Source organism: Natrix helvetica (genome assembly GCF_964273705.1).
Source record: "Natrix helvetica genome assembly, chromosome: 1".
Classification (NCBI taxonomy): Eukaryota; Metazoa; Chordata; class Lepidosauria; order Squamata; family Natricidae; genus Natrix; species Natrix helvetica.
This window is the reverse complement of record NC_138548.1, coordinates 210,600,419-210,627,816: the sequence shown is the minus strand read 5'-3', so window position 1 is coordinate 210,627,816 and position 27,398 is coordinate 210,600,419. Positions and strand designations below refer to the sequence as shown.

Genomic DNA, 27,398 nt, shown 5'->3' with positions numbered 1-27,398 from the left:
GGCCCTGTAAAGGGGATCTAGCAGGGCCAAGGTCAGGACTCCAGTCTGGGCTTTCACTGCCGTGACCGCCAACGGTTGCCAGGACATTGCATCATCCCCAGCGCATGACTCACCCACTTAAAGACTCGTGACCCTGAAGGGAGGGGGGAACATTTCGGGAGGAGTCATTTCCGGGTGCGACGCGGCAGTATCCACCACGGCGGAGCCGCGTCACCCAACACTGGAGAAGGCGGGGCGTAGCGAAAGGACGACGACGGCCCATTGGGCGGCGGCTCCCTTCGTTCTGCCAATGGAGAGGCGCGGCGTCGCCCATTGGGCAGTAATGGCGCAAGGGTTGCGTCATGCCAAAGGGGGCGGGGCGCTCTCTTAAAGATTCCTGGTGACCATCCCGAGCAAGAGGCGGGAGGAGGCATTCGGGAGCCGGCGGGAGACGAGAGCGGAAGACGATGAGCCGCGAGAGGAGAATGAGCCGCAGCCAGCAAGTTGGAGAGAGGATCGCGGGCGAGAAGGGGCCGCGTGGGAAGGTGCGGAGCCTGGGAGGGCGGAGAGAAGCGCCTGGCAACTCGGGCTGCCTGCGCTTTAAGGAAATCAGTTTTCGGGCGCCCGATGGAGGAGGGTTTGCATGGCTGGAGTGAAAAACCCGGAGATGCACGGCGGGTCCAGCGCTCTAAGTCGGGCTCCGCTTTGCAAGATGCGCGTCGCTATTCGTTGCCTGAACCCCTGGTCAATTTTACCCGGTCCCTTTTCTCTCTCTGCCCAACCACTAGTTGGAAAAGCTCGTTTTCTTCCCCCCCCTTTCCTGCATTGTAGGAAATGGTGCATAGATCCTGGCTTGTGCCGGGTCTGCTTTCTACATAGAGAGATCAGAGGTCGAGCGGGTGGATTTGCTCATCTCAACGTACGCTCAATTTAACATTTTAAACAGAGCGGGCTGTAAGATTTGTGTATACTGTAGAAAGATGGGGGAGAGTTTGGGTTTATTTTTTATTATTAAACAAAAACACAATTTCATAAGAAAGGGGTGAGGGGGCATGTAGTAAAGCCGGTGTATGGTACAGGGCATTGAGGATTCCCCCAGTAACTCCCAAGTTCCTTCCTAGCAAATTTGAGTGAGGTGCCCAGAGTTCCAGGGTGAATTTAAAGATGGTTTAGCTGGGGTTTTGTAGTGGAGCCAAACCTCCTGCTTTTCCTGGCTGTCTTATTAGTTCCCAGAGCAGAGAAGGGAGAGCTGGTGGGGCTTGTTTTCTCTTCTAAAATAATTGGAAACTATGGGTGCTTGGCCAGCTCGGAGGCTACATCCTTTCCCACAGATGTGTGCTGGCTGTGGCCTGGCAAGTGACCCTGAGGACAAAGCATTTTTTGATAGCGAGCTTCCCCCACCCCTCCCATTGGAAAATGAAATCCTGCCTTGCTGAGAACTTTGAAGACTTTATCAGAATTTATTAAACTATTGGAGAAGTCTAAAAGGGATGCATTCTTGCCGGTAGTGGAGGACAATGCTGCAACATTTCCTCGTGTCAAGTTTGGAAAGTCCCCGTAAACCCCCCCCCCCTTTACTCTGGTTACTTGGAATGCCTGTTTCTCTAATTCCCTGGGGACTATTCTCCTGCAAACGCATAAACACACATCTTTTCCACTCAGTTGCATAACAGTTCTTGGATCCCTAATTCTCCTAGTTTCTTGCATCACTCGGGGCTGATGAAAACTAGTGGTGTGTCCCCAGTGCCTGCTGTGTTCCTGTGGGGTTCAACGTGGTGTTGCTGCTTTGCTGTTTGATTTGGGGCATTGCAGAAATCTCTGTAGGGGATGCATGGCTAGAATGGAAGGCAGCTGTCCGGGTTCCTGCCCTGGGTGTTAAAAAGAGTATCACACACTCCCAGTGTCCCTGTCCATGAAGCTCATTGGAAAACAGAGATTTAGAGTATGATGCATGTATCAAGTTGTAGGGATGGAAGGAATTTTTTTTTCATAATCAAATGAGATTTCTTTTGTTCGTATTTTACTAAGAGAACCTCTAACCACTTAGATTTGGGGAGTGTAGATTCTGATTCTTATAAGTGTAGACATTGTTTTATTTGATCTGCTTGCAAGTGTCTTATTGGCAGTTTAGCCTGTGACCCCATGCTCATTTGGCCCCCTCTGCTTTACAAGGTGGGGATAGAATGAATATAACTGATACCGAGTTCAGTGAAAAAAAAGATACGCTGCATCCAGATGTTTTTCCATCTGGATTTGCCCTTTTTAATTTAAAAAAAACCAATAGGGTTGGAAATAATGCATTTTAAATGTAAAGAATAAAAAAAATGGCCTTGAGCATGAGATGCATAAACATGCTATTTCCAAAAAGCCTAAAGGCTAAATAATTGCCTTGGCTGCGATCAAAATCATGACATCAAGGGACAGGTCTCTTTCTAGATAAGAGATTTGTCCAACTCCTGTTATTCAGAAGCATCTAAAATATTTTTAAATTCTCTGATGGTTGAAAAAAACACGAACTAAAATGCAACATATAGGTATTTATCAATGAGCTTGAAGAAGAGGATGATGCTTTGGTAAGCAGCAGCAGCAGTAGTTCCCCGTTTTAAAGGATAGGAGTAGGGGAAAAAACAGTAAAGGAAAATTGTGGTGCCCCCATTCCACTCTGCTGCTTAGTGTCAAAGGGCAAATTTGGGGGTAGAGCTTTCCTTGGATGGGTGCAGGGGTGAAATTGACTTACTTTCATTTCACTACTGGTTCACAAATGCATGCACAGAGCGTCAAAAATGGGACGTGATGGCGTGTGGGTGGCAGAGTCTCCCGCTGCCACTACCGGTTCACCCGAACCGGATAGAACCAGCTGAATTGCACCACTGGATGGATGTAACATGTTTATGATACACGGCATCTTTTTTTACTAATAATCACAGATTTTTCTCTTATTCTTTCAGTTTCGAACAAAAAATCGCACGTTAATACATCACCACACTTGAAAAAAAGGTAAGAATCCAAGAAAAGCGGAGAATTGTACTAAACTTCAAATAGATTCATTTTAAGAATTCTGCATTTTTTAGAGTAAGAACCGTTGAATTCAGTGGATTTGCTGCAGAATAGACATGTTTTAAGATTGGATTGTAGAGTCTTCTGGCTTTCAGGCCTTCAAGGTAGGCCAGGGCAAGAAACAGGTCGTGGCAGGGATTCTAGGAATGCCCTTTGTAGGATAGAATAATAAGAAAGCCTATCTTAATTTCTCTCTACCTTAATTAAACAAAATCAAGGTTTGAGTCATTTCTCCCTGGGTTTCATTATTTTTTTCCTGAAAATCGTCCCCCGTTCACAGTTTGCTCATTCCTTCTTCATTTCCTTATGTATATAATTATCACTAAAAATTTTGTAGAAGAGTAAGAACAATACAAATTTTGAAATACACCAAACTAAGTAATGTGAATGAAAAAGTGCAATGAAAGAAATAGAGAAGAGAAAGAAAAAAGAAGCTGTAAAGAAATAACTTGCAATCTTCTTAACACCAATTACAAGTACCTTTAGATTTTTGCCCTCTCTCCATAAGGTTACATCATAATGTCCTTTCCAACGTCCACCCTTCCTAATCATCAGCCACAAGTTCATTTTTTTTCTTTTTTCAGCAGAAAGTCCAAAAGGGCTTTCCAGTCATTAACAAATGTAGTTATTGATCTTTAATCAAACAAGTCAACCTCTGCTAATTCTGTCCTACCAGCCATTCCTTCATTGTGTGTATTTCAGAGTCTTTCCATTTTTGTGCCTCCTATAATCTCAGTCTTCCTTAATGCTTTTCTAATTGTCTTATCTATTAGTCCCAACAAGAAAACATCTGGTTTTAATTGAATATTCATCTTTAAAATTTGTGGTATTGCTATGTATACTTGAACCCAAAAGTATACTGGTTGTATTGTAAAATCTACCAAACATGATAAAGTGATCTGGTAAAGTCAGATCTAGTTCCTTCACCATGGGATAGGCACAATGAATGGGTTAGTACACCAAGGAGGCACTGCAGCTTTCAGCTTTGGGGTTTGAAGTTTCAACATACCCCTGCCCCCATTGTCATGTGACCACATTTTGATTGCTCAACCAGCCCAGATCATGACTGTGATTTATGACATCACCCCCCCCCCCCCAAAAACCAGGGTTTAGTTTGTAGAAAAAAATCCCCATAGTGATCAATGAGCTTGCTTAATGACAACAGTATTCCCTTTACAACCTCTGCAAGAAGATCATAAAATGACGACCTCGTCTACAACTGTCACGACGACCAAAATTGCAAGCTCAATTACGGATGTAAATCGAAGATTTACCTGTGACTCTTTCAGGAGTGTCCAGTGTTGCTGATCTTTATAACTTAAAGAATATTACGTTTAGCAGAAAAGTTGAATTAAAAATAATAATATATTATTCAATTTCATTCATTCACTCTTAACACTGGTCTCTTTTCAAAGATAGTTACAGTTATACTGTAAAAAAAAGAATCTGTAAACCAAGCTCTTCGTAACAATAATAATGTTCTTACAGACACACGTTAACATAGATTACTTACTGTTCTTTCTTTAACCCCCAAACTGATGTATTTATATTGCACAATATAATCTATCTGTACAATTTACAAATATTTGTGTATCATAAATAAATGTCCTTAAGATGCCTCAAATCTCTGTTGTTCATATGGTTGTTATCAGTTATTTGTTGAAATATGCCTAGAATGGTGGGCTTATTCATGTAAAGTATTGGGGTCAGTGGGGAGGGCATACATGTTTATGTGAATTGATGTTGATAACCTGAAACTTTTTTATCTTTCAAAACAATAAATAAATGCTTAGCAATCCTAGAACAGAGAATCGATATAGAACAATGTAGTTTGTACTTAGAAAGCCACTTTAAAATAAACAATTGGTTTTTGGGGGTTGTTTTAGAACAAACAGTGGTTTTTAAAGGTTTTGCAATTGTTTCCTTGTGGAAGACAGTGATAGTGCTTTTCACTAAAAATATTCCAAGTGTCTTTAAAATTAGAGCCAGTTTGGTGCAGGGATTAAGGTGATGGACTAAGAAACCTGGAGCCTTCAAGTTCTAGCCCTTCCATAGGCATGAAAGTCAGCTGGGTGACTTTGGGCCAGTGACACTCTCAGTCCAACACAGGGTGGCCGGAAATCACGGCAATCTGTTCATGTTCAAGTTGTCAGTAGACACAGACCTACTTGGCTGTGAGAAGCTTACATAAAAGGCTAGGCTTTTTCCAAGATGCCTGACATTTGCTTTAGTGGTCCAATATGTTTCAGAGTATACCTCACGCAGGAAAAGCTAATTGGACACAGAGGCTCTCTGTGCCACCTAACTTCACTATGCAAGCCTTCACTGCTCAGTTATGAGTCACTCGTTTTGGCAACCTTCCTTGTGGCTCTGTTAATTGCTCATTCGGAGCCTATACAAACGGATGGAGCTTTCTGTGAGCATGTCCCAGCTGGCCTCGAGGCCAAGGAGGAGAAAAAAGTTCCATAGGAAAGCTTGGCTAGCCCTCCCAGCCTGTCTTGTGATGATGACTCACCTCTTATTTCTCACAGTGCAGGAGGTTTGGTTCTGCTAACCTCCGCCCATTGTTAAGATGTCTGGAAAACCCCTAGCTCATCACCCTGTGCAGTATGACCCAAATACAGTATTGAATTCAGAGCTTGAATAAAGTACAGGTAGTCCTCGAGGTACGACCACAATTGAGCACAAAATGTTGTTGAGTGAGACATTTCTTAAGTGACGTTTGCCCCATTTTACTACCTTTCCTGCCTCATTTTTTAAAGTGAATCACTGCAGTTGATAAGTTAGTAACCTAGTTGTTAAGTGAATCTGACTTCTTCCTTGACTTTGTCAGGAGGTCACAAAAGCGGATCGCATGACCTTGGGACACGTTGAAGGTCATAATTATGAACTGGTTGCCAAGCAGCTGAATTTTGATCACATGATCATAGGGATGCTCCAAAGGTCATAACTTTGAAAAACGGTCATAACTCATTTTTCAGCGCCAGTGTAACTTTGAATGGTCACTGAATGAACTGTTGTAAGTCAAAGACTACCTATATTAGCTCACAGCAGGTATATGGAGAAAACACCTGCCTCAGCTTGTGTGTGTGTTTCCTAGTAGGTCATTTAAGAAAAATAAAATTGATAAGACACCTCGGAAATGGAATGCTTCATGGTTACATGGATACACGCTGCAGTTTTGCTCATATATATCTACATTGTAAATATAATAGACCAATTTTAGCCCTATGTCGAAAGTATTGTCTACATTGACAGCTGTATTTCTTATTCTGAAGACGTCCTGCAGAACTGGCTTATCAGAAGATATGGTGAAGTGACATGTAAGATTTGTATCTGTTCTATTCAGGGTTAGAATAGAATAGAGTAGAATAATAGAGTTGGAAGGGACCTTGGAGGTCTTCTAGTCCAACCCCCTGCTTAGACAGGAAACCCTACACCACTTCAGACAAATGGTTATTCAATATCTTCTGTAAAACCTCCAGTGTTGGAGCATTCACAACTTCTGTTATTCCACTGGGAAATTTCTCCTTAGTTCTAAGTTGCTTCTTCCTCTTCTTTCCACCCATTGCTTCTTGTGGAAACTAATCAAGGAGAGAAGCAACTTAGAACTAAGGAGAAATTTCCTGACAGTTAGAACCATTAATCAGCAGAACAACTTGTCTCCAGGAGTTGTAAATGCTTCAACAGTAGAGGTTTGTATGAAGAGATTGGACAACCAATTTCCTGAAATGGTATACAATCTCCTGCCTGAGCAGGGGGTTGGACTAGAAAACCTCTAAGGTTTCTTCCAACTCTGTTATTCTATTCTATTCTAACCCTGAATAGAACAGATACACATCTTACCTGTCACTTCACCATATCTCCTGACAAGATGGCTGACTCCTCCCCAGAACTTAGTGATTGATCTCATCGAAGAGCTGCTCTACCTTGCTAATATGGTATTCAGCCTTTCCCCAACCTAGTTGCCCTCTTAGGCCCTGCATTCTGGTTGGTTCTCCTAAGAGTGCTGCCCAATTGCAATTTGAGGTTGCTTCCTCCCGCCCCCTCTCTCACAACCCATGGCCAATTTTACTGTCCTTTCCATTTTTGCTCTTAAAAGAATTTGCTCTGCCTCGGGTACATTAAGCAGATTTGTAGGGGCTCCTTTTGGGAACACGAGAGGGGAGGTTTCCTAACATAAGAGATGAAAAGGTCGAGTAGGCCATTGTTGTAGGTGACCTGAATTAAAATGGAGCTCTGGAGAAACATTTCTTTCTCCCAGAGCAAGTTTAACTTGCTGAGCTGTGTAGCAATCTACAGAGATGTTATCCAATTTTCTGACGGCACCCATAACTTTTTATCTTTCAGAAGCAGTGTGGCTTTCTCTGAACCATGATGGCAGAATCCCTGCCCTTTCCACTGGGCACACCAGTGCCCACCTGGGAATTGGAAGCCTGGTACCAGGACTTGCAGGAAGTGCTGTCCTCTGATGTATCCAACAGGACAGACCCCTCTGTGGTTGGACAGGAACAGGTGAGTCAGCTGGCTTTTCTTTGAGGCTTCCAGGACTGCAGAGTCCTGCATTCAAGTGGGTGGATGGGTTCTCTTATGGACTGGCTCTACATTGCTCTATTTTTATATCCTAAATCTGCATTGGAGGGATGTAGCCACTACTGTCAGTAACTGATCTTGTAATCCTTTAAAAACAGGCACATTCATTCAAAACCATGTTCCAGACAGGTGCCTTCCAGGTGTTCCCATAATTGCTCATGCTGGCCAGGTTTGGGGAGTTGTAATTGTGCACACACCTGGAAAGCAACAAATAAGAGGAAGATGCCCTTGTATTTTATTTCATTTATGGTTCCTCCCCTACATCAAGTGATGATCTGCAGACTTTTGTTCTAGAATGCTAGTTACATTTTTCAAGCTAAAGTCTCAGTAATTCAAGTTAAAGTCTAAAGAGTTATTAGATGTATTTCAATTTAAAAAATGCCTGAGTAATTGTAGCTCCCCCAGGTCTTTCCAGGGAGAGCTTATAATCTAAGCTTGTGTGCTCAGAAGCCAATTGTAACCTTTCAGTAAATGTATAATTTGAGTAGTGGGCGTATGGAGTGTTCTTTCTGGCTGCCTTCCACTATAAGCAGTGTTCCTCAACCTTGGCCTTTTAAGATGAGAACTTCAACTTCCAGAATTCCCCAGCTAGCCATGCCAAAGTTGAGTAACACTGCATTAGAGACTAATTGCACTGAACTCAGATTTAAGTAGGTAGGTATGAGTAAGATGGTTCTATTAAGTGTTTCATTTGAGCTTCTTTTGACTCCTGTCTTTTCGGCCATGGCTCCTACCCTGTGGAACATCAGTCACCCCCCACCCACTCATGCTGGTCCCAACCTGTTGGCCTTCCAGAAGACCCTCAAAACATGGTTTTTGCTTAAAGGAGGTTTTTAGCTGTGGTTTTTATGTATTTTGTTGTTATGTATGCTGCCAAAAGTTACTATGTGAGATGGGCAACTTATATAATCCACCTAGCCTTCTGAAAAGTCCTGAAGACTTGCTCCCCCCCTCCCCCCCCCAAAAACACACGTTGGGATAGGATGAAGTGACTGCAATGTCAGCTTGGTTTGGTGCCAGGTTTTTGTTTTTAACATTTACAATTTTAATGTTTAATTCTTGATTGGGAGCCACCCTGAGTTTGGTCTAAGATGGGCAGCTATATAACAATTTTAAATAAATAGTGATAAATAAAATAGGCAAAAGATGGTGTTTTAAAATGCACCATGCTAAACTTACAGCACTCATTGGTCGGTCATGTGTTCAGAAGCAAGTCCTTCAATGCAATACTCACAATCTTCCAGAAGATTACTCAAATGTGAGATGGATAGTATATAAATGTAATACATGTCTTGATTTGTTACTGTGCTTGTAGAGGTGTGTTGTTTCTTAAACTCCATGTCATCTTAAGAAAACGCATGCGCTTAGGCTTAGAAATTATTCTTTCCTTAGTAATCTATTATTCCACAAAGACCCTGTCAAATAATGCTGGGAAATTTTAATTAGACAAGGCTGATATGGGGATATTTCTTTTATAATACTAAATTTTGATATTCTTAATCTGCTTGCAGTCCTCTTTCTAACTCCAAGAGCATCAAAAATGCGAATGGAGGCAAGGGCTTAATATCAACATGGCTGCAAGTATAAACTCTCACCTTCATTATCTTCTATCAGCTATCAACCTGGTTAAAACTCATTGTATGGCAGCATCCAGCTACACTACTAAGTGTGACATTTTGGAATAGGATCCCCTTTTGTCTCCAATCACAAGAGCCCCTTGCCTCAGGAATAAACCAGCAGTCCTTGTTTAATTATCACAATTGGGCTCGGCAGATCTGTCATTAAGCGAAATGAAACTGACTGTACTTATTTTATTTCAGCTTTTCTTTGCTTTCCACAAGCACTGCCTGTACTCTTGACACTATATTGCTAGGAAGCAATAGACATGGCTTGGCTACTCTGCATTTGGGAGGTGTCGTTTTTTTTTTTGCTGTCAGATGATGCAAGTTCAGTAACAGATTTGTTACTTCGGCAATTTGATATCTCCCAATTTGTCTTGGTGGAGTTATTTGAACCAAAGTTGGATATAGTTCCATTTTTTTTTATCTGAGGTAAACATTTATACAACACAGGGCCCTGATGTGTTACATATAACTTCTTCTGTTCCACTACATTATGACTTTATCCAACACTGAGTCAGTTAAACGTGTGGGCAAGGCAACTAAGCAAATGGGGACTTCATAGGAAGGAGGAGTTGTGAGTTATAGAATTTTCATAGGTTGTCAACTTGTGCACTATAGTTTCCACAGCAGCATCCATCTTTTCTGAAGGGCTGCATTCATGTTTTCTCAGGCACCAGAGCACCTCTTGGAGATCAGATATGAGATGATGCACAGCTAAAATCTTCAGGTTAAATCTAACATTACAATGATTTATGTAGCCCCACCTCCCTCCCTTACACCAAAGGACTGTGTTTTTTTTCTCCCACTATATTCAGACTTGTGAAAAAGAACAGGCAGGAAAGGCAGCCAGCAAACAAAGCCTTGTTATCAGTTTGACAGCTAAGAACTTTGTTTTTTAAACTCCACTTTGCAGCCTGCCACGGGGGCTTTATTGGAGATGGAGGCCAACAATATGCATCCTCTTTTAACCCATCTCTTGTTCCATTTCTTTTTCAGAAGGAATTCGATGGCTTTGATGGTGCTGCTCTCTTGTGGAACTTGGAGACTTCCAATTCCTTGGAGCTTAATGGGGATATAATGACAGGAAACTATGAGTTGGAGCCTGATCTTGCAGCAGAACTTTTGGAGCAACTGGGCCAGGAGCCCCCAGGGCCAGCGGAGTCCGATTCTAGCCACGGCTCTCCTACACAGACGGGCACAGATGACGATGAGGGGATGTCTACTAGCCGGAAGAGGCGGCAGAGTGGCCAGCCTCACGGTGGCAAGAGGCAGCGCGGCAGGGAGCGGGAGCAGCAGAATGAGCGCAGAGTGGCTGAGCTGACTGCACACAATGAGCATCTCCAGCAGGAAATACAGCGCTTGACCGCTGAGGTGGAAGCTACCCGAGCAGCGCTCATCCAGCGGATGGTGAGCCTAAAGACATGATGGGGTCCTGGCACACTTTCTGCACTGAAATTATTTCTCCTTGCTATGGACCGAAGTGTGCAGGGCTTCATCCTTTGCAGATGGAGTGACTGTGCAGCATGCCGAAAGGGAGAGGCACCTTAAAGCACATCAGCGACACTTTGAACTTGAAATACTTGTTCTTACTCTGTGTAGCCAAGTGGACTTTCCTTGCAGAACTGTACTCTGTGTGGCCCAGTTATTTTAGGCAAAGAGGAGATCCCTGACTTTCCTAGAGACTGACTGTGGCAGTTGTGGAACTGACTTTGTTTTTTTAATAGTTACATCTGTTCCTGTCCTTGCCAGGAGATTGCAAGGAGGAATGTCTGCATGTATCGTTCTGTACAACAATGCTTTGTACTTGTATAAAGAGCAATAAAGTATTTATTTTGTCCTGTGTAATCCAACAGTTTGAAGGTTCTGGAACTGTTTGTGGGAGTCACAGAAATACTAATAAAAGGAGAAAATTAAACGGGATCACAGTTGCTAGCAATTGTCACAAACCAAATGAACCTGAGACGTCTTGATCGCGATCATAGCTCCACTGGTCACTTTTTCTTTTTCCCTTTTCCTTCTACCACATGGTGCTGCTTCTGTAGTTCCACCAACTCTGAGACCACGGCATCAACTTGCTCTTTTCTGGCACCCTGGGCCTTTGCGTGTTTTACATGGTTACCCTAGATAACAAAACTGCAGTGAGTATATGGCAACCTTGTTCAAGAGGAAATTCCAAGTTAGAAACAAACGTAAGCTAAGATTTTCCTGGAAATTCAGACAGAATGTGTTCAGTAGCTTCTTAAAAATTTATCTATTGAAGTTTCAAAGAAAAGGGGAACAGAAACAATACTGGTAGAGAAGCAGACTTGCATGAAAAACACTATATTTCATATATTGTATGATGAACGCTTAAGGGAAATATGTATGCCTAGCCTAACAGAGAAGGATTAGGGGATCATGATAGCTGTCTTCCAGTACAGGTAGTCTGCAACATATGACAATTGAGCTCAAAATTTATGTTGCTAAGTGAAAAATTTGTGGGTTTTGCCCCATTTAATGACTTTTCTTGCCATATTTCTTGAATCACTGCAGTTGTTAGTTAATAACACAGTTATTAAGTGAATCTAGGTTTTTCCATTGATCTTGACTGTTAGAAGGGGATCACATGATTCCGGGACACTGCAACCGTCATAAATACAAGTCAATTGTCAATTGTCACTGAATGTAAATCACATGACATGGGGATGCTGCAGCAGTCATAAGTGTGAAAAATGGCCATAGGTGATTTCCCCCTCCCCAGTCTTGTAGAATTTTGATTGCTAGAGTCACTGGGCATCAGAGAACAAAATGTGGGCATTCTCACAAAACTGCTACTATGATAGGAATAGCTTGTTGCAGAACACCTGTTTAACCAGAGCATGCTAATGTGTAAACTACAATTTACAAGTCAGATTGGCTGGAGTCATGCTACATGGTCAGTCCAAAGAAGCAAACCTCTTATTAGTATATTGTGCAAATTCACCATACCAGAACTAGAAAAAAGATTAACACAACCCACTCACAACCTGCACCCTTATTTTATTATGTTATCTTAAAAATAAGTGGTACCTAAGTGTGCTCTTATACAGGCAAAACACTCCAATAAGCTGTACAGGGAAGCCTAGACTTTAATGATAACTACACAATTTTTACTAACCCATCCCCAACATTTCAGAACCCAGTCTTACCCGTTCTCCTTCCGGATGTTCCTTCCCTCCCAACGTTTTCTGGATATTTGCAGATGCTTTTTGCTGGAGGCCAAAGAAGATAAAAATTATTAAATGAGCCACACCTCTCAACTTTTTAACATCTCTTACTCACACCATGCTTGTATGATCTCCAGATCGGATTATGCTTATTGACAAGAAGAGAAAACAATAGCACCAGATGCTAAAAGTATTACAATACAGCTAATTTCAGGAAGTGGAGAAAAAGAGCATGCATCTGCTTGCTAAGCACCATCCATAAAAGGAATACTATGGTGTCACAATATTAAGGTAAAAGGCAGAGACAAAGGACTGGTGTGTGATTGTAGCAATAACATTTTGGGGGGGGGGGGGAGGGTTGAACTTGCAATACAAGCTACAAAGGAATGATCATTGTTAATAAGCCATAAGTGCGTGCTTCTTGGAGGAAGGATTCAAGTTATGGCTAGAGCACTTAAGGAATTCATACAAGGATTTGATTCTCTGGTGGAAGCCTAGAATCTAAAGGATGCTTGTGGACACCCAATAATAATAATTGATTAAATTTATATGTTGCCCGATTCCCAGTGATTCTGGGAAATGTATAAATTGTTTAAAACAAGAAAAAGAACAAACAAAAACAAAATAAAAATAGCAGGGTGACAAACTGGGTAGGAGGAAAGGAAAACAACCTGGGTTAAAAGGAAACTTCAGTGATCCTCATACCAAAGCCCTGGGTGAAGGACCTTCAAAACACCAGCAGGGTAGGGGCCATTTTTATTTTCCATAACTTAGTTGCTGTTACAGAGAAGATTTGTTTCCAGGATTCCAATAGATGGCATTGCTTAACTGAAGGAACCTGGAACGTGCCAGCCCAACCAGATCAGATTGGCCAAGCAGCTATTGTGGGAGACAGGTGAATAACACACACACACACACATACACACACACACCGAGTACATAAGACCCTATATCACAAAATGCTATCCGGTTAACAAATTTTACCTTTGGCTTCAGTGGGAAGTCTTCAAACTGGAAAACAAGAGAAGGGAACCACAGAAAGACCAGAAAGAGGCAGGAATAATAGTTAGGTGCTACAGCAGAGAAAGGATTTTGCAAGCAACCTAAGAGTATCTAAACCAGATTGCCCAACAAAGCGGAGGAGGAAGAGGAGAAGGAGAAGGACACAACAGCTACAGAAGACATTTGCTAATATCTTGAGTTGCTACAATTCATTTAATGACTATTCAAAGTTACGCTTTAATCCCCTCAAATATTTACGACAGTCCTGAAATTACGAACCAGTACCATGGCAGTCATTCACCCTTAGGAACGACCGCAGAAGCACTGCAACATTCAACCTGTCTATTCCCCCCACCGCCCACTCCCTACAATTGCTTCCTCTCTCCCATCTTGCTGTGTCAGGCTCACTTTGCCTTGCAAAAATCTGTCTCCTTCCTGCTGCAGTTTCTTTGAGAGCAGGGTGGTTTTGCTTCCAGCATCTGATCAGCTTGCAAATGTTTTTCGCGCACCGAAAGTGAAATGTTCTGGGGGCCGTGATCACATGAGACCTCAGGCCACCATTCTATGCTAAAGTGAATGAGTGCCTAAAGTCACACAAGATCATGATGCTCAGAAGCCTCCAGTCTCTGCGCAAAACATTTGCAAGCTGACAGGACGCTTTGAGGCAGCAAAATCCCACTGCCTCAAAGCATCCCGTCGGCTTGCAAATGTTTTGCAAGGAGACTGGAAGCTTCTGGATGCCATGATTTTGTGTGGCAGAGAGGCTGGAAAGGAGACAGCTTGCCAGATCTCCTCAAGGGAAGTGACCCGGCACAGCAGGATGGTGGGAGAGAAGCAATTGTGGGGAGCATGAGGTATTCTCAGTGGGTCGGGGGAGGACTTGGGTAGTCTTAAGCAGGTGGTCTGTTCCATCAGCCTTCCCCACCCTGAGATGTAGCTCATGTGCACTTAACGACTGCGCATGCGAATGTGGGCGAAAGCCGGGATAGGCAAGGAGCCCATCCCAACCTAGTCAACAGCATCCATGTAAAATACTGTCAACAGGAAAATTGAACCACAGATGCAGAAAAGTATAAGGGGTCAAAGTAGGAGAACTGGCTGGCAAAGTACATTGCAATACTTCTTTTCTACCATTCTGAAAATAAAATACATTTTTAAAGAATATCTCAGTGTACGTTTCCCCAAATGTTTTCAGAGTAGGAAAGGATAAAAGAAATGGCCACCAGCACAGGAGCTGATCAATCAGTTTATACCAGAAAGGAAGCTCCCCACAGTGTTTTTGCAGGTAATGAGTAATTTTCTCTGCAGCAAAGAAAAGACTAATGAAAATTCATAAGACTAAACATGAATGAAAGATTTGGGGGGAAATAAAGTAACAACAGCTAACACCTATAAATATTTTAAAACATGTGCGTGTTTTGTGCCTTTTTAAAAAAAATGAGGTCATTTAACTTTTAAGAAGATATACTCGTATTATTAACTTTGAAATACAGTGAAACCTAACTATCCAGGCCTCAATGGGAAGTTTCCAATTCTGCTTCATTATAATGTTGTCATCACACAATTGTGTAAATGATGCCATCTGTGACATGTGATTGGCCCTCTCTTCCCCCAACCAGTTCATTCAAATGAGGCTTTGCTGTATGTCTGGTTCCCCATCATAAGACTGTGGAAGGCACACCATAAATGGATAGATCTGCTTTTCCCTTGGTCAGTGATGCTGGAATTTGGGACATAGCAAGATCCTCTGTGTGAATGGACACCTCTCACTCTCTGCTGCTCAATTTCCTCATTTCCGTGGTCTATGAACTGAACAATCCTTCTTAATTCTTTGTTCCCAGTCCCCGGTTGGCAATGACAATACTACAACTCAGCAACTGTGAATTGAAACGAGACGTCGAGGCCACTGATAAGGCGAAGAGTGTATATCTGCATTTTACAAAGAGGATGTGATTTCATCTTTGTTTTTTTCCAGTAACAACCGTATTTTTCAGAGTATAAGACGCACCAGAGTATAAGACACACCAAGATTTTGAAGAGGTAAATTTGTAAAAAAAGTTTTTGCACTCTGCAGACCTCTCAAAAACGGCCCGTTTTGGCAAAAACAATGAGAGAAATTTGGCAGAAGCATCGGTGATAACTAAAGGCAAGCAGATGGAAGGAACAGATGGAGGGTTTCGAGTCTTTACAAGATATGCAATGAACAACAAGGTGCCAAGAGAAGTCCACATAAGACTTATTATACAAATACCACAAATGGCAAAGAGATACTGTATAGGATTGCACTACCATTGGAAGGATACAGGATGATGAAATGAAATGTTAGAAAAAAAATTAAGTTACACTTAGTTAAATTTAGAGTATTATGTATAAAATAAAGTAATAATAGTTATAGCTAAATAAATGATTAACAATGGTAAATAATGAATATATATACACTAGATGGATAATGTGAAATTTTATACAAATTGTAAGTGAGGACCATGGAGATGATGTTGAAAAGCTTTGTTATAAAAGATAAACAATTATATATAGAATAGAATATAAAGATGTAATACTATTGGATCATTTCAGGATGATGTAATGAAATGCCATAATATAAATTTATTTTAAATTTAGAATATTTTACATAAAAGGATGTAATAATAGCTATAGTCAAATGAACATTTAATAACCATAACAATTGCATACATATATATTAGATTGATGACATGAGTCTTTATGTAAACTGCAAGTGAAGACTATTGTGAGAATGCACAAATGTTTTGTAACCAATCGACACACTGTAAGTAATTGGAGAAGGGTTTTTATTTTGTGTGTGTTTATGTTTGTTTGGTTTATGTTTGTCTAAAAATTATATATATAATATAATATTATAATATAATAATATTATATATATAATATATTGTTTTTCTTTGGAATCCATTGGAGATTAATACATTTGTGAGTTTGTGTAATTCAGTTTTCAGGTGGTCTTTGTCGGCTAGGCATTTGGTTCTGGAGATGAGGGTCTTGGCTACAGAGTTGATCTGTGCAGGGTGGTGATGGGATTGTGTATTTAAGTAGCGGTTGGTGTGTGTTTTTTTCTGGTAGATGGTGTGTCCTAGGGAGCCATTAGGTTTTTTGTAGATTAGGACATCCAGAAAGGGAAGTTGGTTGTTTGCTTCTATTTCCATGGTGAATTGTATTTTGGGGTGTAGGCTGTTGAGATGTGTGAGGAAGTCGTCCAGTTTTTCTTTTCCGTGTGGCCAAATCACGAAAGTGTCATCAACATATCTAAGCCAGAGTTTGGGTTTGTGTTCAGATTTGTCTAAGGCGTTGGTTTCAAAATGTTCCATGTATAAGTTTGCAATGACAGGTGAGAGGGGTGATCCCATGGGTGTTCCTTCTATCTGTTTGTATCTTTGTCCATTATGGATGAAGTATGTGTTGGTTAGGCAGTGGTTGGTCAGGATTCCAAAGAAAAACAATCACCAACCTAATCCAAAAGGAGACTCCCCAAAAAAACCAAGACACAGAACAGGACAATGGCATCGCCCTCCTCCCTTACATCAAAGGCACCACAGATAAAATCAGCAAAATTCTCCACAAGCACAATATCAGGACAGCCTTCACCACTGACCAAAAAATAGCCAACATCTTAAGAAACATCTTAAGAAACCCCAAAGACAAAATCCAGCTAGAAAACCAAGGAGTCTACAAAATACCATGCAAAATCTGCCCAGCAATATACATAGGACAAACAAACAGAAGGATAAATGCACGCATCACAGAACACAAGAACGCAGTAAGAAAAAAAGAAAAAACTTTCCTCCCTTTTCCAGCACCTTAAAGCTACAGGACATGAAATTAACTTTGAAGGAGCCAGGTTAATCTCCAAAACAGAACACCTCCACAAGAGAATAATCATGGAAGCCATCGAAATAGAGAAACACCCCCACAACATGAACAAACGTGATGATACCTCCCGCCTAACAAACATCTGGAAACCAGCCCTAGCCAACAAACGAACACCACCCACCACCCAAGCCGTTACAATACAAAACAACAATGCACACACAGCCTGCACCAATCAGCACCAATCTACCTATCATGATACAACCACACAACCAATCATTCAACTTACTGAAACAAAGCCAGCACCCCATCCCCTCCCACCAAGACTTACAGAAAGACGGCAGCTCCGATCATATTTTAAGCCCACAGCTTGAAGATGGCAGGTGAGATCCTGCCGAAACATTGCAAAGACAATCTCAACCTTACACGGGAAAAGACCCGAATACAACAAAACCAGCATATATATATATATATATATATATATATATATATATATATATATATATATGTATGTATGTATGTATGTATGTATGTATATATATATATATATACATACATACATACATACATACATACATACATATATATATATATATATATATATATGTTGTATTTGTGCTGATAAATAAATAAAGGGAGACTAGTATGGATCCATTTCAAGCTGTTTAGCTCTCATCAACTGGGATTTGAACCTGGGATATATTTGGGCATACCAGGGGTTGTAACACAAACACACACACACACACACACACACATATATATATAATTTAAAAACGGCCCATTTTTCGCACAAATAGGACAGTTTTTTCTCCAAAAAAGTGCATGAATAGCCTTTAGGAGGGTTGTAGAGTGCTCCTGGGGGGTGCCCTCCCCAAAACAAGCAAAAAGTGTTTTTGTCAAAAAAAGAGAATGCATAGCTTTTAGGAGGCTTATAGAGTGCTTCTGAGGGCTGGGAGGCCAAAAATGACCAAAAAATGACCTGTTTTCCCCTCATTTTTCCCGCCCCAGCCCCCAGGAACACTCTGGAAGCCTCCTAAAGGCTATGCACGGACATTTTTGCAAAGGGGGCAGGGTTTCGGGAGGCCAAAAATGTTGTATTCAGTGTATAAGACACATCTAGATTTTCACCCTCTTTTTTGAGGGAAAAAGGTGTGTCTTATACTCCGAAAAATACGGTACCTTGTTTCCCTGAAAATAAGCCCTCCCCGAAAATATTGCAACACAGCAGCAGCCATGAGGTGACCACACACGCCGCCTCCTGCACCTCAAAAATAATAAGACCAAGTGCTTATTTCGGGGGCCAAAAGAAAATAAGACCCTGTCTTATTTTTGGGGAACTACAGTATGAAGCATGAGTTAGGAGGAATTGCAGAGGAGGCAGGCATCCAACCTAGCGATTGACAAAGAGGCTTTGCTTTGTGGGGAAGGGGGTTCTCGACCACAGCAGCTTTAAGTGCATCCTGCTTGTCAGGTTTTCTCCCTCATCCTGTAGAGAACAGGGGCATCTGGCTACTGATCTCCTGGCTCATAAAGTTGTGAGAAGCATCCCAACTGTTTTAAGGACCCTCAGAAGAGGTATAGAGATGTCTCTCTCACTGTCAAAGGCTTCCAAAGAAGTCTGGACGAATCAGTTCATTCCACCCTTTCTTACCTGTCCTCCACTGAAACACTTCCTCAAGTTCTCAATTTGTTCAGCCTCCAACTTTTGGAACAAAGGAGTCACCTGGAATGAAATATAGAAGACCATGAAAAATCTGGTGGGGGGGGGGGGAGTTGCTTTGTGGCCTAATTACAGACATAAAGGGCTATATGCATTCTATAGGTTTATTATCGGGGCGTTGTATCCGGTATCCTCATTCATATAGTTGCATGTAAATGTTTGGAATTCTGTGGACAGTATCTGATAAAGGTACAAAAGGGTGGATGGATAGCTTGGCATAATTTAAGTTCCCAACAGAGTCAGTTCTGTCTGTGTAACAAGCTAGTGTTTAATATTAAACTATTAAGATTAATATTAAACAATTTATATAAATTCTATTTCACAGTACCACATATTTGCCCAGATTAAAAATTACTGGATACCAGTGAGACCTGGGGAGGGGGATGGATTTAAATCAGGGATCTCCAAACTCCTCAGCTCATCAATCCCTTCTTAAGGTTTCAGAATGTTCATCACCCCCAACTAGGCCTAGTGGTTAAGGCACCAGCCTAGATAGCAGGAGACCATGAGTTCAAATTCCATCAGGTGTGAAAGCCAGCTGGGTTACCTAGGGGGAGGGTCACCTTGGGGAGGAAGGTGTGTGTTGGGTATGTTCTTGCTTTGAGCTATTTGTAGAAATAATAAATGCGGGATACAAATAAATAAATATGAAAACAATTTAATAAATAGTGCTTTATCTAATAGTATTGTGATAAAAACATCGACCCCTTTTAATAATCCCCTTGACCCTCAGGCTCAATACTGACCACTCTGGAGAACCCTGATAGCCACATTGAGCAATGGAAGAAACTTTGAGACTATGAAATTAACTTATACAAATGGTTTTAAAGTTTTCTTTGTGGCTTGGCTGCCTAGAATGGGCGTTGGTTCTTACCTGATACGCTCATTTTCTCATAGAGTAGAGACAGCAGCCAGACTGGGTATGCTCCGTTCATTAACCAATCGGACTGAGTCTACACTTATGATGTCATCGGGCCCTTATGGCTCCTCCCCAGTTTCAGATGAAGGAAAAACTGTAGACTCAAGTGAGAATTATGAGCAAAAAGTGAAAGTCCATAGTCACTGTATCTCTCTTTCCTCCGCACAAGGAATCCCCTCGTGTGACCCATACCAGGGCAGGGCTGGCTGCTGTCTCTACTCTACCAGAAAATGAGCATATCAGGTAAGAACCAACGCCCATTTTCCTGTTATCGAAGAGACAGCAGCCAGACTGGGACGTACCAAAGATTGGGCTATCCACTAGGGTGGGAAATTGTAAAAAAGGTCCGTTAGGGTACAAGCACTTGTTGTAGCACCCTGCCCCCAAAAGCCACGCTGCGTGTAGAGTGAGCTGTAATGTTTGCAGGGACCTGTATGGATTGAAGTTCATAAGACAGTTTAATACAGGCTCTTATCCAGTGCCCCAGACTAGACGATGAAGCCTTGGTACCCAAGGAGGCCTGGCGAAAGGAGATGAAGAGAGCTTCCGAGTGGCAAAACGAGGTGGTGCGGTTGATGTACATCTTGAGGGCACGACATACGTCAAGAGTGTGCCACTTGCGCTCCCTCTTGTGACGGGGAGATGGACAGCAATCAGGTAAGGTCAACTCCTGACCTCGGTGGAAACAGCTAGTGACCTTTGGTATGAATGTCAGGTCCAGTCTTAAGACAACTTGGTCTGGATGGAACACACACAAGTCATGCCTGACTGAAAGAGCAGCCAAACCAGAAATACATCTGGCTGAGGTTACAGCCACCAAAAACAGCGTTTTAAAGGACAACAGTTTCAAAGAAGTGGATCTCATGGGTTCAAAGGGCGCGGAAGTCAAAGCCCCTAAGACACGAGGCAAGTCCCAAGTCGGATATCTATGTATGGCAGGGGACACAGGTTGGATGCTCCACGGAGAAATCTCTGGATCAAGGGGTGAGAAGGCAGATGTTCAGATGCCAGGCCGTCCAGAACAGAGGCCAGAGCGACCACCTGTCGGCGTAGCATGTTAGGGGTAAGTCCCTGATCTAACCCCCTCTGCAGGAAGTCCAATATCTGCGGAATGGATGCCCTAAGTGGGTCAACAGTTGGTTGGAACCCATAGAGCAAAAGTTCGCCATGTGGCATCATAAATGCGGTTAGTAGAGCTTTTGCGTGATGCTTGAATGGTAGCAATGACGTCGAGGGAGATGTTATCGGCTGTTAAGGCTTGCCGCTCAATTGCCATGCGGTTAACTGCAGTCACTGGGGGTCGGGATGACAAACTGACCCTTGGTGTAGAGACAGGAGAGACCATGGGATGTGCCATGGGGTGGAGATTGACAGAGTCACGAGGTCACACCAAGGCCGGCGTGGCCAATTCGGCGCTAGCAGCAACAGTTCTGTCTCCTGCTCCAGCATTTTTTGAATTACCCTCTGAATGAGGGGAAGAGGAGGAAATGCGTACAGGAGACCCCTGGGCCACTGGCATATGAGAGCGTCTACTCTTTCTGCCATGGGGTCCATGAACCTCGAGTAATACCTGGGTACCTGGTTGTTGTCTGCCATCGCGAACAGCTCTAGGACTGGGAGGCTAAACCGTCGTGTCAGTCGATGGAAGAGGCTCAGATGGATGATCCATTCTGCCTGATCTATCGTTGTCCGGCTCAGCCAGTCTGCTTGGACGTTGGAGACCCCTGAGATGTGTTCTGCCCTGAGAGATGACAGGTGAGATTCCGCCCACTGGCACAACAGGTTGGATTCCTGCATCAGGCAACAGGAAGGAGTTCCACCCTGTCTGTTTATGTGTGCTTGGTCATGGGATTGTCCGTGAGGACTAATGTGTGGTGGAAGTGTCTGAGGGCGAGACGAACTGCCTGCAATTCTAGCCAATTTATGCTGTTTTGGCTCTCTTCAAGGGACCACTGACCCTGAGCCACTAGGTCCTGCATGTGTGCCCCCATCCTGTCAGACTTGCATCCGTCGTTAAGTGTGAGACGGCACGGCTCTCTGAACAAGGTCCCTTGCAAAAACGCCAGGGACTGCCACCATTTGAGAGAGTGTAATACCTGTCTGGGAAGGGGGACCCTGAGAGGAGAGCTGCTCCTGTCGGCCTTTTGATGTGGAAGCATGAACCATTGAAGGCTCCTGCTGTGAAACCTGGCCCACGGGACAATCCCGAAATAGGATACCATCTTGCCCAAGACGTGGGAGAGAAGAAGAAGGGATGCCTTGCGTAGCTGTAGCACCTTCCTGACAAGTTCCCTCAGACTAAGAATGTGGTCGTTGGATAGGAACACCCTCTCCGCCATGGTGTCTATCAAGACCCCGAGGTGGAGAAGGCGAGTGCTGGGAATGAGGTGACTCTTTTTGAGATTCACTCCGAATCCGTAATTCCACAAGGTGTGAATGGTGAGGGCGAGATCTCTTTCTGCCTGAACCAGAGACCTGGACAACAAGAGGATGTCGTCCAGGTAACAGAGAATCTGAACTGGGGATGACCTGATGTGGGCGGCTAGTGCTGCCAGTACCTTTGTGAATACCCTGGGGGCAGAGGATAGACCGAACGGAAGAGCTCGGTACTGGAAGTGCCTCCCCCATAGGAGAAGCGGAGATATTTTCGGTGGTCTATGAAGATGGGATATGAAGGTAAATTTTGGTCGTCTACCGACGTGAGGAAGTCGCCTTTCCTGACTGCTTGGAGGATGGTGTGCAGAGAATGCATTTTGAACCGCTGATAGGCAATGTGGCGGTTCAATGTTTTTAGATCTAAAATTGCTCTCCATCCCCCGGAATTCTTCGGTACCACAAACAGGCAGGAATAAAAACCCTGCCCTTCCTGATGGGGAGGAACCGGTTGGATGGCCCAGATCTCCAACAGGTGCTGAATGGCCTGTTCCATCAGTGCCCTCTTGCGAGGACACTGAGAGATCGGGCATGGCACGAAGTGTTCCTGGGGAATGGAGAGGAATTCTAGAATGAGACCAAATTTGACAGTTTTGAGTACCCAATTGTCTGTTGTGGTCTCCTCCCAGCAGTGGGCAAAGAACGCCAGGCACTCTCCGATCGGAAGAGACTCCAGATAGTCATTTCCTACGTGAAAAATGGTGGTTGCCTCCTCCACGGTAAGATTTCTTGGAGGGGAAACGCTGTGTGTTTCTACTGGACCTCTACTGGTGAGATCCCTGCCTGGGAGTGTAGGATTGGCATTGTGGACGGGGGAAGAAAGGCCCCTCATCCGCCGGTCGAAAGGGAGACCTCCTATAGGAGGGAGCGGGCCACTGTCTTGTTTCTTGTGGATGGATGAAAGGACCTTGCGCTTGTCTTTAGATTCCGTGAGGTACGGGTCTAAGGGATTACCAAATAATTGGGTGCCACTGAATGGGGAGGCTGCTAGGCGCCACTTGGTACGGACATCTGCCTGTCATGGCTTGAGCCATGACCAAAGAGGCCATGGCTTTAGAAGCGAATCTAGCAGCATTAAGGAAAGAATCAGCCGCAAATTCAACCATTGCCCTGATCTTGTTGAGATCCCTATGTGATCTAGTGTCAGTAGGAGCGAGGCGCTCCTGAAGCTGTTCAATCCAAACCAAGGCCGCCCTGGAAAAAAAGGAAGTGGCCGTAGAGGCCCTAACAGCCCAGGCTGTTCTTTTTGTATATATGTTTGTCTTATGTGTATTTTTATTCGTTTTGATTGTACGCCGCCCCGAGTCCTTCGGGAGAGGGTTTCGGCTAATCAAATAATAATTATTATTATTATTATTATTATTATTATTATTATTATTATTATTATTATTATTATTATTATTATTATTATTATTATTATTATTATTATTATTATGCCCCAGCCTGATAGTTTTTGACTAAGGTTTGATTTGACCTTTTCTCCTCAGGCTTGAGAGCCTCCTCAGGGGCTCCAGAGACCACAGTAGGTGAAGACAGGGCTGCAATCAGTGCGTCCACTGGGGGAGTCTCGAAGAACTTGGTGAGGTCTGGTGCAATGTTGTGGAGACGTTTGTCAAGGTTGGTTGGCTGTGGGCCCGTGCCTGGAGACTCCCACTGCTTCTGGATGACGTTCAGGAATATCTTGGGAACAGGGATCACCTCTTTTTCCATCGTGGGTTCAACTGGGACCCTCAGTTGAAGCCGGTTCTGCCGGTTTATCCTGTGAAGTAGAAGCTGAAGCAGAAGATGGTAAGTTAGCAGCTTTAATGGCCTTAAGAAGAAGGGACTTGAAACGATCAGTTTTGAATAATCCGGTAAAGGCAGGGGTATCTGGGGTGACCACCTTGTCATCAGACAGGTCTGAGTCCTGCAGGTTATCTTGCTCCCCGCCAATTGAGGTCTGAGAAGTAAAGGCAGAGGGATCAGGTTGCTGAGCCGCAGCAGAAGATTTATGCTTATGGCCATTAGATGGAGCAGGTTGGGGTTGCTGTTGTGGGCCAGCAGCCATGACCTGTTTAATAGTTTCAGCAATGATGGTTGCCATATCAGCAGGAGAGGTGTACATGGTGTGGTGGGCCCCAGAGCCATGTGTAACTGGGAGGGAAGCCTGTTCAAAGGTGCGCTCCCTATTGAGAGGGACATCAAAGCAATTGCCTCTGTTGTCAGGTTCCATCGAAGACGAGGACTCTGAAGAAGACAATTCCCCTTCTGAATAGGCAGGGGGTGGGTGAGTCAGGGCCCATGGGAGGCAAGACAGATGGAGCTGGGGACGCCACTTGGTGATCCTCGGAGGGAGGGAGGGCTGGGCAGTTAGAATATGTTGTTGTTTTGGGGCCTTCTGAAATTCTTTCTCAAGGTCCTTCTGCCTGCACTCTTCTGCCCTGGTAGTTGCTTTAGAGACCTTGGCGTTTACTCCTGAGGAAGGGGCCTCTTTGGCTTGCCTCTTCCTGCTGCTCTTTGCCCCTGATGGCCCTGCCTCCTCTAATCCTGCATTCGTATCCATAGCTGGATCAGCCATTTCCCCAAACATAAATCAACACCCCAATAAGATAGGCAACGGTCTCACCCGTTTGCTGGCCAGGTGCTCCTGATCCACTCCACCTGGGGTGATCCCTCGTTGCTGGGCACTCCAAACGGCTGTAGAGTTCGCGCCTTTTTAAAAATGTCCAAAATGGCCACCTTTTTTTGTCTGAGGCTTTTCTGAGCCTCAAAATGGCCACCGATACTAAGTGTGGCCAGGCAATCTGCAGAATGGCCACTGGACTCGCCTGGAACCGTTACGCGCGAAGCGGCTGGTGGCGCGGCTCTCCGAGTGCCCAGAATCAAGAAGCGCCACGGGGAAATAGTTTGTGAGCTGGCCGATCTGATTGCAAGGCAGGCTTCCTGAGCGAACTCGTGGCCGCAGGCAATCAGACGGCTGAGGAGAGGCAGCCAGAGATCAGTTTCGAATTTCCCTCCAATTTGTAGAATAAAGGATTATTTAAGGAACCAATTTAAAGGAACAACAATTTTTTTGGGAAAAATTCACCAATTAAAGATATAATTAAATAAGTTGGATCAATTCTCACAGCCAGTCCAGGTTGGACTGAGTCTGAAACTGGGGAGGAGTCACAAGGGCCCGATGATATCATAAGTGTAGACTCAGTCCGATTGGTTAAGGGATGGAGCATACACAGTCTGGCTGCTGTCTCGACGATAACAGGAAAATATACAGAAGTTATTTTCCTCATTTGTTTCCACCATGATCCAAATCAATAGTTTTTAGGAACAATAAAAGGAAAGAAGCTCAAGCTTGTAATAGAAAAAGTATAATGTGTTTTGACCGAGGCTTCCCAAGAGCATGAAGCAAACTCCTTGTCCCAACAAAAAAAAACCTTTTATTAATTTACTGGGAATTCTGTTCATTCACATCCAGCAAAGTCCTTCAAGGGAGGATTTACAGTCACAGACCTTATCTGGCTTGGAGAGCTGCCAGGCCAATATCTGCAAAATTTGCCAAGGAGTCTCAGAGAGTCATGAAGCAATTAAGTGAACTAATTGTCTCCTGCAAACTCCACTCCCCTTTCACTCCCCTTTTATTTTCTCTGGGAGGGGCCATTTATCATCCACCTGTGGCCTTACGCCCAAGTCGACCCCTATTCTTTAGCTGTTCCCTTCGTGGCAACTCTGTGCATGCGCACACTGGGAACAGGTTCCAGCTGTTCGTCTGCCTCATTGATGTCTGACTCTGAAGGCAGCTGATAACTGGCATACGGCTCTGGCCCCCTCTCTGCCTCTGACACAGAGCCCTCATCAGAGTCTTCCCCAGACTCCAGGACTGGCCCATGTTTTTCCCCAATCTCCTCATTGTCTGAATCTACTGCCATCTCCGCTAGCCGCTGGCGGGCCACAACATGATGATATCTATGTGTCTGTGTCTGTGTGTCTGTGTGTCTGTGTGTGTGTCTGTCTGTCTGTCTGTCTGTCTGTCTATCATCTATCTATCTATCTATCTATCTATCTATCATCTATCTATCTATCTATCTATCTATCTATCTATCTATCTATCATCTATCATTATTTCTTACATGAATCCTGACTGCATCTAAGATGGCATTATGTATCCTTTTTTTCAGGTATTAGGGAAAAGTGGTACTTAGCATGGCATCCATCACCTACTACATGGCTTCCATCCCACAGCACTTACCGTGCCAATTTGATGTCCAGCCGGCAAGGTGCAGACGAAGTCATTGGTCACAACATTAAAGCTGGATGCAATGCACAGCTGGTCCTGGATTGTAGCGCTCACATTGGGCATGTAAGGTTGCAACACAACTGATAGCAAGCTTGCAATGTTTATAGCCACCCCTATCACAGTGCTTGCCCGTTTTCTAGGAAGAAAAAAAAAAATCTCTAAGAAGTAAAAAAACCCAACAAAGCCAAAAAAATGGCGCAACAACCAATAGACAACCCTGAAGGTTTGGTCTAGTAGTCCTTAGCCATGAAACCTGGCTGGGCGATCTTGGGACAGTCACTCTCTCTGTTGTTGTGTGGAAATTAGGAGAAGGAAAAAATGTTGAATATGTCCGTTGCCTTGAGTTATTTGTAAAAATAATCAGATAGGATACAAAAAAAAATCAATATTTAAATAAATATCTGAAAATAAAACCCAGCTCACAACAATAAAGGCAGAGAAAAGCCAATGCATTTTTCTCTCCCATACAACTAACCTAATTCAAATAAGCTATATCCCAAAGTCCCTTAGTTAGTTCTGCTTGAAGCAGACCATCACAAAATAGCATTTTCCCAGGATCAGACACTCACTTATCTGCATCACGGCCTTTGATGCATTTCCAGGGCTCATTGACCTGAAGGTACTGGTTGCCATGGCGAGCAATATTCAAGATGCTGCGTAAGGCATCACGAATCCTATGAGAGAGAGAGAAAAAACAAGAGATTAGTTGTTAAAGTAGCAGAGGTAAGGAAGAAAATGGCAGTGTATTCCCTGTTGCTGAGAAATAGCTGGCAAAACT

The 27,398-nt window shown here is 43.4% G+C and overlaps 2 protein-coding genes across 4 annotated transcripts in view; one reads left to right on the top strand and one right to left on the bottom strand.

Annotated features, from left to right (window-relative positions):
* The first annotated feature begins 385 nt into the window (after window positions 1-385).
* On the top strand, window positions 386-11,096 carry DDIT3 (DNA damage inducible transcript 3). Of its 2 annotated transcripts, none has more exons than XM_081955364.1 (4): window positions 386-524; window positions 2,928-2,976; window positions 7,387-7,551; window positions 10,251-11,096. In XM_081955364.1, the coding sequence occupies exons 3-4, from the start codon at window positions 7,411-7,413 to the stop codon at window positions 10,674-10,676; spliced, it is 567 nt and encodes a 188-aa protein (XP_081811490.1). In that variant the 5' UTR covers window positions 386-524; window positions 2,928-2,976; window positions 7,387-7,410; the 3' UTR covers window positions 10,677-11,096. The 2 variants fall into 2 exon arrangements, with proteins under 2 accessions (XP_081811490.1, XP_081811489.1); XM_081955363.1 differs by having other exon boundaries at window positions 10,248-11,096.
* MARS1 (methionyl-tRNA synthetase 1) overlaps window positions 11,049-27,398 on the bottom strand; it is a 39,068-nt gene continuing 22,718 nt past the window's right edge. Inside the window, exons 17-22 of one of the 2 annotated variants that reach the window (XM_081955329.1) lie at window positions 27,190-27,294; window positions 26,573-26,756; window positions 18,927-18,998; window positions 13,421-13,447; window positions 12,419-12,481; window positions 11,049-11,371 (exon numbers count right to left, since the gene is read on the bottom strand). In XM_081955329.1, coding sequence (XP_081811455.1) covers window positions 11,243-11,371; window positions 12,419-12,481; window positions 13,421-13,447; window positions 18,927-18,998; window positions 26,573-26,756; window positions 27,190-27,294 — 580 coding nt within the window. In that variant the 3' untranslated portion in view covers window positions 11,049-11,242. The remainder of the gene's footprint in view (window positions 11,372-12,418; window positions 12,482-13,420; window positions 13,448-18,926; window positions 18,999-26,572; window positions 26,757-27,189; window positions 27,295-27,398) is intronic. The other variant, XM_081955330.1, reaches the window with a different exon arrangement.